Source organism: Lactuca serriola, chromosome 7 (assembly GCF_051521515.1).
Source record: "Lactuca serriola cultivar US96UC23 chromosome 7, Lser_US96UC23_V15, whole genome shotgun sequence".
Classification (NCBI taxonomy): Eukaryota; Viridiplantae; Streptophyta; class Magnoliopsida; order Asterales; family Asteraceae; genus Lactuca; species Lactuca serriola.
Window position 1 is genome coordinate 98074731 of NC_136414.1, and position 13856 is coordinate 98088586.

At 31.0% G+C, this 13856-nt stretch overlaps 1 protein-coding gene across 1 annotated transcript; it reads left to right on the top strand.

The window, feature by feature from the left end:
* The first annotated feature begins 11093 nt into the window (after window positions 1–11093).
* On the top strand, window positions 11094–11498 carry LOC145064251 (uncharacterized). Its single transcript, XM_079011734.1, has one exon. The coding sequence runs from the start codon at window positions 11094–11096 to the stop codon at window positions 11496–11498; it is 405 nt and encodes a 134-aa protein (XP_078867860.1).
* Window positions 11499–13856: the final 2358 nt, after the last annotated feature.

Consider the following 13856-nt stretch of genomic DNA (forward strand, 5'->3'; position numbering starts at 1 on the left):
GTGAACTCGGCGAGTCCCCCCATGGACTCAGCGAGTTCAGCAGTCAGACAGCAAATTTTTCGACTTTTTCAAGCATATTGCAACAAGTATCAAACAAACAAGCCTAGGCTCTGATACCACTGGTGGGTTTTGAGCATTCTAACACTTCCTAAGTGTACATGCAACCCTAATAAACCTTGGATCTATGTTTGTCTAAGATACATGCAAATAATTATTTTTCCAAGGCTTATATCCTAACTAGCATGGCATGGAGAACTTGAATCAAATAAAGCTAGTAGAAACACCTACCTTGTAGTTGTAGTTGATTGCTTGGAGTTTTAGAGCCTAGCACCAATAGTGTGGATGCCTCAAGTGGAAATCACAAATCACCACAAACTTGGAACTTTGAGAGAATAGTCACTACTATCTTGAAATCGGCCCTCACCTCAACAAGTGTCAACTAGTGTGATTTCAAGAACCAAAGCCTCCTTTATATAGTGTGATGGATTAGGGTTGCATCCATGTAAAACCTAATACCCATGTCTCTTCATTTCCATGAGATCCATGGGTTAAAGCTCCATGGAGTATCCATGGACTTCTCCATGCAAGCCTAGCCCATTCCAAATAAGCACAAGCCCACACTATATAAATATAGAAGCCCATATTTAATTAGTAATATCTTTGATCACTAAATTAATCCTAGATTAATTATAGATCACTACTAATTAAATAATATGATCTTATATTAATATATTAGAACTTATAATATATTAATAAATCATAACCTGTACTATTCTCAAATATTATCCAATAATTGTTCGGGTGAAGTGCAACCCAAATGGGCCATGCCGGGTCGGATCAAGTACATACCAAATATAGTTATGAACTTAGACACTATATCCAACACTATTCAGATCTACCACAAAGGATGATAACTCTATTTGTCATCTTTTACTGATGTTCCAATGAATATGGTTGGGTTTATAAGATTAATCATAATTCTGATACTTTGAAAATATTCAAAGAATAGCAGAACAAATAACAAGAATCTATTAGGTAGAAAGATAAAAGATTCTCCAATCTCATGAGAAAGGAAAATGCTTTAGTATCATGTTTTATGATCATCTAAGCGATTGTGGTTTTATATCACAATTGATCCTCGAAGAACATCTTAGTGCAATTGTGTGACTAAGAAGAGGAATCGAGAATTTTTGAAAATAGGTCGATAACAGATGAGTCAAATGTTGTTCAAATCAAGTTTTAGAGTCATACTCTAGTTACTACAAATCGTATCTTGAACTCTTTTCATAACTAAGAAGGTTTAAAAGACCTTGAAATACGTGGAGTAAAAAAAAATTTCTTACTCTAGCACATATAGAATTGGAATTGTGATGTTTTCGTTAATTGAAAACAAAAGATAAACCGAGACCAATTCTATGAAGTGTTTTCTTGTCAGAAATTCACACGAACTTTTGAATATTTGTTTTAGCTTGTTAAGGAATGTTCCTTGAGAGAAAACTATTATGTCATGAAGTTAGTAGGAGTCGTATTGATCTTGAGAATTTCAAGAGTCAATCAACAATAAACCTTTTAGTTATCACTAGCACACTGTCAGAGGTTGATAACGTATCGTGTTTGGTTGACACATTCTTATTTCTGTAAACTTGTAGTTGAGTTCGAAATGCTAATGATTTCTATGTTTTTCATTTAACTAAAAAAGAAAATCACAATGATCAGTGAATGTGCATTAATCAATATAGGTGGGCTACTAACAACATGGAAGCATTGGTAGGCCCTTGAGCTGCAAAAGGGAAAGAAATTTAGAATAACGAAGTTCAGTCCATGAAGGAAAAATAAATTTCAATTTGTTTTTTTGTCCTAAACCTTGTCTTATGATTGTAGATTGGATTCACATGGATGAGAACGTATGCACCATAAAATCTAGGTGACAATTTTTGCTCTAATTCATGAGAATGATTATGAGGTAACACTTTCGCTAGTAGATTTTAAAGGGTCTGCTAAAGATCAATATGGATATTGGTTTTGGTAATTGCATTCTCAAATTCACAATATGATTAATACATCCCTCTTCATAATTCGAATTGTGAAAAATGGTCAGGAATTATTTAAACTTTCATGACATATATCTATAAGTTCTGAAAGGGTTTAAGCATACACATATGCTATACAATTAAGGTGTATGTGCTTAAGAAGTCTAGTTGGAGACTTATCAAAGCATCAAGTAATAGAAATTTGTACTTTAGTAAGAAAGTCAAGGTATTGATTTCTAGAAATCCAATTGATTTCTGGGTACATGTCAAAATTAGTGGGAGCAAAATTGTTATGCTAGTATTGCATGTTGACAATACTGTTTGTAGGGAACAGTGCCTCAAATTTGAAATTGCAAAGTTTGGGGATTGTTTCGCCATAATAGGCTTAAAGGAGAGGGCACTCATACTTATTTTCAAATCTAATGGTTTAGATTGCATATTTTAATAGAACTTAGTCATAGACATATATAAATATCATGTTGAAATGGTTCAACATAGGAAATTACATATATGAAAATATTATAGCAAGAGAGTGAACAAATATCGGATATAATGAATTGAGTCGCATATGCTTCGGATATAGGATCGATTACATATCCTATAATATTCATGTACTCTGATTTTTTGAATGCCTTAAGCATTGAGAGGAAAAGGACTAGAATTTTGTATGACTAAAGTTATTTAACGACTGTTAAGAATACTCTAAGGTTACACCAAAAGACTAGTATCTTGTGGATAGTTAAAAGTATGATGTTTATTTGGACGGACCATAGTGATATGTTTTAGATTGAGATGATTCTTTGTTAAAATTAATCGTCTTATGAGAATATGGAAATGTTTCCATAATAGGAGATACTTGACAAAGTCGACATGTGAGTTGGAAACTTTAATGCAAGAGAAGTGTTCAAGGAGTATACCTTGATTTCGAACCTTCATTACCATGGAATTGTTGCTAAGAACAAATTCCAATAGGATATTTTGTAACATCATTGGCTCAGTCTTTATGACTTTGAAGCCTCGACATCATAGAAGGTAAATGCATGTAAGTTTGGAATTCCAACACATTTTGGACAGTGACAAGAATTTGGAATTATGATATAAGCATCATTGGAATAGTGTCCAATCGATCTGTTCACAAAGGAAGGACCATAGAGAGACATAGTATGCATGTTCATAACATGGCATGACTGATGTTATTTAATTCAAGTGGTTAGTTGATGACTCGAAACATTATACACTGAATAAAGTCCTAATTATTGGTGATTAAATAATAGAGATTTTTTTTTCAGTAAGTTTGAAACCATAGTTAATTAGTTTATTATTGTGTTTCACTTTACGTGTTTTACTTCCTAATTAATTTGATTATTCGAAGCTCCACATTTGCTCATACTTTTGTAAGTAAGTAATGAATTAAGAGTGTCAAGAATTAAATTGTAAGAATTTCTATAAGGATTAGACATTTCAATAAGATTACTACAATGTTCATGAGTACTTGGAAATGGAGATTTTAAGTATTGGATAAACCCACGCTCGGAGAATTACTTCATGGATTCTATCACGAGTAATTATGAGATGATAATATCTTATATTCTTCAAATTGAGATATATGAGTTGTAATTTACAAGTCAATTATGCATGGAGTTATGTAAAAACATAAGTAACATTATGTTATAAAACGTTGTCTCATGCATGATTTGATGAGTAAAAGATAGAAGAATATAAGTCAAAATTTATGCGTTCCTCTTTCCCTAATGAGAAAAGCGATATCTTTGGGCCCCTCGATGATTTGATGTTGAAATCTGAAGTGTTTGGTTTTGCCTGGACAAAATTGATGTGTTCAATCCATTTTCCGAATTCAATCGTCATAAATCAGGAAATCAGGAAACATAATTTTGGACAATGAGATTGATTTTAATCCATTGTTCATACGATATCTTGTAGAATGAAGGAATCTTTGATCACTTATCTTAGGACTAATTTCTGATCAGATCAGAAACCAGATTTGCTCTAGGAAGCACCCTTTGTTGATAATTTAGAAGTTATATTGGAAATTTTAGTTGTAGACTTATCCAAGTAGGAGACTGTTGGATTAGGTGTCTAAGCCAATAACTAAATAGGTATATACTTGAATTAATAACAAAGTCCTTTTAGGTTGCCCTCAAACCTAGTAATTGAATAAGATGACTTTTAGAGAAAGATATTGATTGATTTATTTATTATATGATTAATAAATAGCAATGAATAATTTATTAATATATTATGAAAATAATATATTATTTAGAAATAGTGTTATTTATTTAAGAATTAATTAGAATTAATTTTTTGATTAATTTGATTAATTAAAAGTAGAAGGACTAAAGGTAACAATGTTCAAAAGTTGAACATTGAGAAATTCTAGAACCTCCATAGGTGGGGGATGAATTTTAGAAAGTCTTCTAGGATTTTTCTTGGGCATTAAGCAGCCTTGGATACCTTAGGGAGGAAGAAAAGGGATAAAGGCTATCCTAGAAAATTGTATCCAATACCTTCAAAGTCACCTATATGAACCCCTAAGGGTTTAGATTTTTTGATTCATGACTTCAAGAACCTCAGATTTGAAAATTACCACCTTTCTCTTCTCTCTTCAAGTCTTCTTGGTTACTAGGGTTTGGATGTGAACCATCAGAGGCATGAAACTTGTGGTGCTTGCTTCCAAGAGTATCTCAAGAAGGTTTTGATTAGTTATTTACTAAAATAACTAAAAGGTATGTAAACCCTAACTTGGTTATGATTTTTGAAATTAGCATAGGGTTCATAGCGTTCTTGTTTTTCAATAGAATGTCACTTCAATAGTGTTATGACTTAAATAATTAGGTTGCATGTACCCTTAAGTGTTAAGGAATTATCCATGTTATTACATGTAAAAACCTTCAGTGTCGTCCTAGACTTTGAATTATAGAATGACCAACATGAGAGATATGAAAACCTGTGTTATTAGCTACTTGGCCTTGATCTTTTCCATGGTAGCGTTCGGGAATGGACAGGCTATCAAGGTTGCTCATGAGATGATTTGTTGCTTTGTGTCAATATATCAATTTGGATTGTTGGTGTAGCTTCCATATTTGTCATTGTTCCTGCTACAATACTCCTTAGTTTGATATGCATGGTTGAACCGATTTCTACAGTTCAAAGTTATTCGCCCCGGTATGCCACAAACTTGGCACATCATGCCTGCACCATATTGTCTTCCTCTTCCATGCCCTCGACCACGATTGTCATTATTGTGATAATTGTTTTGTTGGTTACTGTTATTGTTGGAGTTATTATAGATGTTGTTGCTTTCGGATTTTTGAGTTTTACTTGCTTCCTGTTTTGTAACAGTGTTGGCAAAGGATGTAAACTCTGTTAGTCCATTCATCGCTGTTGTCTGAGCTTCATGAGCGATGAGATAGAGTAGAATTCTGATAGCTTAACCTCCTTGTTGTTACTGAAATCATGATGGATGTAAATAGATCTCCATGGGCTAGACCTAATCCGACTAGAATATAGCTAATAAATGTTTTTTCAGTCATCAGGTGACCGATATTGGTCATGGTGTCAGCTAAATATGTCATATTTTGATAGTATTCAAAGGCTATCATGTCGACTGTCTTGTATTTTAGAGTTGTGTATAGATCTAGATAGAGTTACCTTTATGAAAATATAGTTTGGAGAGAGGTCCATAGTTGATTGGACGTATCTGTGCATCGAGTGAGTTGAGTAGGACTTCTTCAGCCACGGAAGATAACAAGCCGCCAAGTATATCTTGATCTTGAGTAACCCAAAACTCATTCGTAGGGTTGTCATTTTCTCTTGCTGCATCTCCTGTTCTAACAATGATCTTTGCTACTTGGATGACTACGATTGAATCAAGGTAGCAAAAATGTTTGATACCCCAAAGAATTGGTACTACATGAGCCTTCCATAGTAAAAAATGTGTGGCAGCTGTCTTGCAAGTTATTGTTGTAGCTATTTGTGAAGAATTGATGAGTGTAGGGCAATCATGATAATTGATCTTTGATGATCGGATAAGGGGCGAATAAATAAAAAAGATTTTTAAAAACGCCAGTGATCTTGGCTCTGATAGCAAGTGATAAAAAAAAAAAGAATGAATTATGCATGAACCATAAATTTTAGGGAAAATGACTCTTGAGGGTAATTAACTTTTGCGTTTGTACTCATTTGGTCCCTTTTTTTTGTTTTTTTTTTTGTATTCAATATACCATCGAACTTGTTGTTGGTGTTTACCATAGCCCTTTTGACCGGCTTTTGACCTGTGATAGCCGGTCAAAGGGTTATGGTGAACACAAACAACAAGTTCGATGGTATATTGAGTACAAAAAAAAAAGGGACCAAATGAGAACAAACGCAACAGTTGGTTACCCTCCTGATTCATTTTCCCTTTACTCATTTACAACAAATCCCACATCATCTCTCACTGATATTAATGACTTTATAAGATTCATTCTTTCTTCTCTTCAAAACATAACTCACGAAAGGACATTATTCATGCATGTACAACTTTGTAATGCACTTGAATATTTATTAGGGGAATCTTGACTAAGCAGGCGCATTTCATGACTACATTTACATTTCCAATCAAATGATTTATCATATCATGGATTCTAGACAAGTCTACAAATGAGTGGAATCACAAGTGTGTGATTTTTGAGTTTACTTAGCTTTAAGATCGAACTCATGGGATAAGATACAACATCAATATGTACAATATTATGGTGATGTGTCTACAAAAGCAGCATGATATTGTACATATTGATGTTGTATCTTATCCCATGAGTTCTATCTTAAAGCTAAGTAAACTAAAAAATCACAGCACTTGTGATTCCACTCGTTTGTAGACTTGTCTAGAATCCATGATACGATAAATCATTTGATTGCAAATGTAAATGTAGTCATGAAATGCGCCTACTTAGTCAAGATTCCCTTAATAAATATTCAAGTGCATTAGAAAGTTGTACAAGTATGAATAATGTCCTTTCGTGAGTTATGTTTTGAAGAGAAGCAAGAATGAATCTCAGAAAGTCATTAATATCAGTAGGAGATGATGTGAGATTTATTGTAAATGAGTAAAGGGAAAATGAATTAGAAGGGTAACCAACTGTTGCGTTTGTTCTCATTTGGTCCCTTTCCTTTTTTTGTACTCAATATACCATCGAACTTGTTGTTTGTGTTCACCATAACCCTTTGACCGGCTATCACAGCTCAAAAGTCGGTCAAAAGGGCTATGGTAAACACCAACAACAAGTTCGATGGTATATTGAATACTAAAAAAAAGGGACCAAATGAGTATTAAAGCAAAAGTTAATTACCCTCAAGAGTCATTTTCCCTAAATTTTATTGTTGAAAACTATAAAAACTAGGGAAAAACATCTTAATAACAAAAAAGAAACAAGATTCTTGTGATCATATACAAATAAAGGCTTTAGATTTCATATATATATATATATATATATATATATATATATATATATATATATATATATATATATATATATATATATAGGGTTAAGTTCAAATGAAAACACTATTTAATGTGATAACATGACAATACTATTTTATGTTATTATTATACTATGAATTTAATATGTATAGTATTGTAGTAATTATAATATGAATATATTTAATTTTATATTGCTATTGTACTATAATATTTATATATATATATATATATATATATATATATATATATATATATATATATATATATATATATATATATATATAGTAATTTAGTAAATCCTAATGTGAATGTTAAATATGTGATTGTTCGTATATTCGATGATGAAGAATGTCATAAAGTTGTACATACAGAATTTTAATGTGTGATTGCTCGTATATTTGTTGATGAATAATGACATATCGTTGTTTATACAAAATTTATAGTTGAATAGTAACATAAAGTAGTGTTCTCACGTTCTCACATTAAATAGTGTTCTCATTTGAACTTAACCCTATATATATATATATATATATATATATATATATATATATATATATATATATATATATATATGAATTGATGAAGTGGCGATAGTTTATGAGACTTTCTTACAACTTGCGATGTTCAATTTGAAATTAAATATACGGATATTTGAGGCTCAACTATATATCAAAACTTAAAAGATGAGATCGGATCATGTTATGATCTTAAGCTCCTATTCAGGATCCTAAGACCCTACTATAGATATTGCTTTAAATTGATCATAGAAAGATCAAGATCGTTTTTTGCTTATAGATCTCAAAATCGTAATATCTTACGATTAAGATTAAGATCTTAACAACCATGAGTTATATTTAGTGGTCGAATCATTTAGGGAGAACATAACGGCACAAAAAATCCTCAACAAAACCTTGTCATATTATTTTCAATGGATAAATTTTTTGATTTAGGGGTTTTTTTTTCTTATTTAGTCCTGAATTTATAAAGTGGACTAAATTCATAATGATATATACGAACTCATAAAGTGTTGCTATTATAAATTTTGTTTCTTTTTTGGACTGGACCGACTAAATATGAATAAATGAATATTTTAATATTTTGTTTTAAAACTAAAAATTATCATTTATTTAAAAAATGTAATTAAATATGTGTGGACAATATCAAATTATATAATTAAAAAAATTTCAAATAACAAGACAATTTTAATTTAAGTTCAAATAATGAAAATATATATATATATATATATATATATATATATATATATATATATATATATATATATATATATATATATAGGTTCAGGTTCATTTGAGACCATTCTAATTTTGTAAGACCGTGAGACCAAATCTAAAAATAATTTTAAAATGCAAAATAAATGGAAAAATCCAAAAATTCTTTTTTTAAATGTTATTTTCGGAATTTGAATTAACTAAAAAAAATATAAAAAAAATATAAAAAAAATAAAAAAAAAAATAAAAAAAAATCCGTTTTTTTTTTTGAAAAATACGTGAAATATTCTAAATAGAATATTTCACTGACATATTCTAAAAAATAATTTTAAAATGCAAAATAAATGGAAAAATCTAAAAATTCTTTTTTTAAATATTATTTTCGGAACTTGAATTAACTAAAAAAATAAAAAAAAAATTAAAAAAAATAAAAAAAAAATTCTATTTTTTTTGAAAAATACGTGAAATATTCTAAATAGAATATTACACTGTACATATTCTAAAAATAATTTTAAAATGCAAAATAAATGGAAAAATCAAAAAATTCTTTTTTTAATATTATTTTCGGAACATGAATTAACTAAAAAAACATAAAAAAAAATTAAAAAAAATAAACAAATGCGTCTCACGGTCTCACAAAATATAAGTGGTCTCAAATGAACCTAACCCTATATATATATATATATATATATATATATATATATATATATATATATATATATATATATATATATATATATATATATATATATATATATATATATATATATATATATATATATAATGTTCTTTTGAGTATCCCGACCATTGTATTCAATGTGGTTCTTCTTCTCCACTTTTTTCAACATCTTCTGCCTTATTCGATGTATTGTCTTTCGCAGATATAAATTTTCTTATAAAATTATGTATGGCAAAAGAAGCAATCACCACATTTCTTTATATCGTAAACAAATAATTAGTCATTTGGTTTAGAATCGAAAATCTTCATTTCAAAAGTCCATAAGCACGGTTAATGACATTTCTTAGTTGTGTATGCGCATGATTGAATTTCTCCTCTTTAGTTTGAGCATGTCAAAACTGAAAATTGGCTAAACAATATTTGAGCATGTCAAAATTGAAAATTTACTTGTTATCCTATACTAAGATTATTAAGTATAAAAATAAAAATAATAGTAAAACATGAGAACAAAACATATCAGGTGAAGGAAACAGAAACCCGGATGATGGATTATATACGTCACAAAAACTATTATTTACTTGTTAATATTTTTAAGTACAAAAATAAAAATAATAGTAAAACATGAGAACAAAACATATTACGTGAAGGAAATGGAAACCCGGGCGATGGATTAAATACGTCTTCTATTAATATCCTTAAATCGTGTGAAATACATTCCCATAGCCCAAACAAAAGTAAATATCCTAATAAAATCATAAAACCTCAAAACATTTTAATAACTGTGACCTGCCGCTCTTTCTCAATATATAGTTTGTTCCTTAGGCCTTGTGGTATACATACAACGAATGGAATCGTGGTCTAGTTGGCCACGATAACAGATCGTGCACACCACGCCGACGTTCTGTGGTCGTGCTTCTTCGTTTTCTCGACGACGGGTTCAAACGAGTAATTTGATTGGTTGTTTGGTTTTTTGGCCGTTAAACGGCTATTTTGGCCGTTTTTTTTCAAACTCAATTTACTAATTATAAATAAAACTTCTATTATACCAAAATTTACATCTCATTCTATTCTCTAAAACCACAAAACACATACACATGGATTCCACAATACATATGAAAATTTTAAAAAGTTTTGATTCGGATGACGACGTAGAATTCGTCGACACATTCTTCAATGTTGTGCAACACATTCATGACGAAGAAAGTTCGAATGCAGCTCGTACAAGGGTGGTCATCAATCGTGATCGCCAAGCCGCACACGGCTTATTGGTACGTGATTATTTTGCTGATAATTGTCTTTATAATAACGACTCGTTCGAATGTCATTTCCGTCTGAATAAGCCTATATTTTTACGTATTAGTAATTCTTTAGAATCTCGTTATGATTTTTTCAAACAAAAACATGATGCTAGAGGATGAATGGGTTTTAGTAGTATACAAAAATGTACGGTTGCCCTTAGGTATTTGGGATACGGTATAACATTTGATGTATCTGACGAATACTTGAAAGTATATGAGAAGACCGCTGTTGAATGTGTAGATTGGTTTTCTGCATGCATTTATGAGGTTTTTCACTAAGAATATTTGCACAGACCTACTCACCGTCATATTGAGATATTATATTCGGCTCATGAGGAGAGGCATGAATTTCCGGGTATGCTTGGCAGTCTAGATTGTATGCATGTGGCTTGGGAAAAATGTCCAAATGCATGGCATGGTCAGTTCACTCGAGGAGATATAGGTGAACCAACTATCATCCTAGAAGCTGTTGCATCTCAAGATTTGTGGATATGGCATGCCTTTTTTGGAGTAGCGGGGTCTAACAACGACCTTAATGTTCTTGGCCAGTCTCCACTTTTCAACGATATTTGGACCGGCAAAGCACCTGATATGACGTTCACGGTGAACGGGCACGCGTACAAATACGGTTACTACCTTGGTGATGGGATATACCCGGATTATTCTACATTGATGAAGGGATACTCGGTTCCTCGAAGTGAAAAGGCAAAGTTGTTTACAAAAAAACAGGAATCGGCGAGAAAGGATATCGAGAGAGCATTTGGAGTCCTTAATCAGACATAACATGTAGTGATAATGATACACAACTTTGGGATAAAGAAAGAATTAAACGAATGGTCCTAGCATGTATTATAATGCATAATATGATTATCGAAGATGAAGCTCGAGCGATTTGCACATATGATCTGAATGACGTTGTCGTTCCAATTGATGAGTTCGTACCCGGAACGAACGTGTTTTTAGAGCGAGTTGTTGAAATTCATAACAGTGAAACGTGTTTCAATCTTCGAGAAGATGTCGCGGAACATTTGTACCAACGTAGCATGAACGACGATTAGGTTTTTTATATGTATGTTTGTTTGTTTTTTTAATTAATGTAATGTTTTTTTTCTAGATTAACTAAGTAATGTAGTTTGAAGTTGTAATTTTATTTTTATAATTAATGAAAACCAAGTTTAAAAAAATGAATGCTTTTTAATTATAAAAAATGTAATTTTTATTATAATTTTGAATTAAAAAAAATAAAAATAATGATGTGGAGTGGTGTGTTAGTGGTAGATATTTCATGTTAGTGGTAGAAGAATGTGGTGCTAATGTGGCACCCACCACATATGTGGTATGTGGTGGGTATAACGGATGGTCTTAATAGGCATAGACTCATGCATGCGAGTTTCATCTAATACACCTATTGCTTCTTACATATAAGGAAAAAGTATAAAAAATTGCTTATATATATATATATATATATATATATATATATATATATATATATATATATATACCCAGAATTTTTCTCTTTGCTATTTTTGGCATTCTGACATATATTAGGGATCGCATCAAAGGATGGTACGTATAACTTCTCTTATGAATTCTATCATTGCATCTAAAACTTCATTATAACAATTACGAATAGTTTTTGTTGAATGTTTAAACCTCCGTTTAATTGTCCTAAAACATTCATTGCATTATATGACATATGTGTTCTAGGAGAGACGGGTTAACTCAAGACATTATGTATTCGATTCATTTATCAACTCTTGTATGAATGTATGTATACTTAATTTTAATTCGATATCTTTTATTCTTCATTTTCATCTCACAACATTTCTATTTCTTAGATAAAGATATAGAACAATTAATAACAAAATTTGATCCAAAAAAATCCATAATCTTGCTAATAAAAAAATATAATCAGTGAGTATCACATTAATAAGTTATCACATAAGGAACCATAACATAAGAAGTATTTATTCTTTTTCAATTTGAAATAATAACAAACCACTAAAATCATATTACTAAATTCACAACCAAAATTAAAATATAAAACATCACACTACTACATGAAACCTTTACTACACCTGATGATCCTAACCTAATTGGGACATAACTCCTACTTCAACTACATCCAATAATCTCTATAATAATCGTTTTTGTGACTAAAAAGTATAAGTGTAACTTGGTATACTTGTTCACATTCTAGTCACCCAAAACTCTTTATCTTATTGGCTATCATTTCAACACTTAACATCTCATTTTCACTCCTAAAGATAACAGAGTATAAATGTTTCTTTTATAAAACTTGAAGTGATAATTTATTACTTTCAAGCAAAAATAATCTAAATAAAAGTTGTAGCTCACTTAGCGACGATTATCTCGATATACAGAACGTCAAAATCCGAGTACGTACGAGGAAGTTTTGGCCATTTGAAGATAAAACCATAACCGAAGTACACGGTGCGTAACTCGTCGACGCAACACGTCGACATTTATGGGTGGCAGGACATGTGTACATGTCCAGAGTGAGACACGTGGCAAAGGTTTTGGCATGTGGCCTGGTTGCGTCGAGCAGTTTTTGAGGTCTATAAATTGAACTTCAAGCTTCGTCATTCTTACACCTTCACTCTCAATCTATCTCAGCTTCTCGTTCGATGTCTCTCATGTCTCTTTCTCTCTGGACCATTTTCTCACTCTTGAGTATCATTATTGAAATACTGAAGCATTGTAAGGATCCATTAAAGAATCAAGTTTGGTCTACTTAGAGGGTGTTTGACATTCTTTTTGAAATGACTTTTTGGACTTTTGAATTTTTCAAAAAGTCAAAAGTTTAGAAAGTTGTTTGGTAACTTCAAAATATCTTTTGAATTAACTTTTTGAGAAGAAGAAAAAATGAGGTGGTTAAGAAGTCACCAATCCTCGACTATTACCAACTTTTGGCTTTTTTCATTTTGCACCATTAAAAGTTTATACAAACACATTTTAGAACTTTCTTTTAGAAAAAGACAAATCAAAAAATCATTTTTAAAAAGGACTTTTTAGTATAAAAAGCTATCCCAAACACCCTTTTAATGCCCACAAGCTTGACCGGGGTTTTCAACTAGTGTTATAAACACATTCTTAATTGTTAGTTAGAGTTGGTTAGAG

Excerpts from the sequence above, each read along its gene's own strand:
- LOC145064251 (XM_079011734.1), top strand. The coding sequence starts at position 11,094 with ATGCATGTGGCTTGGGAAAAATGTCCAAATGCATGGCATGGTCAGTTC.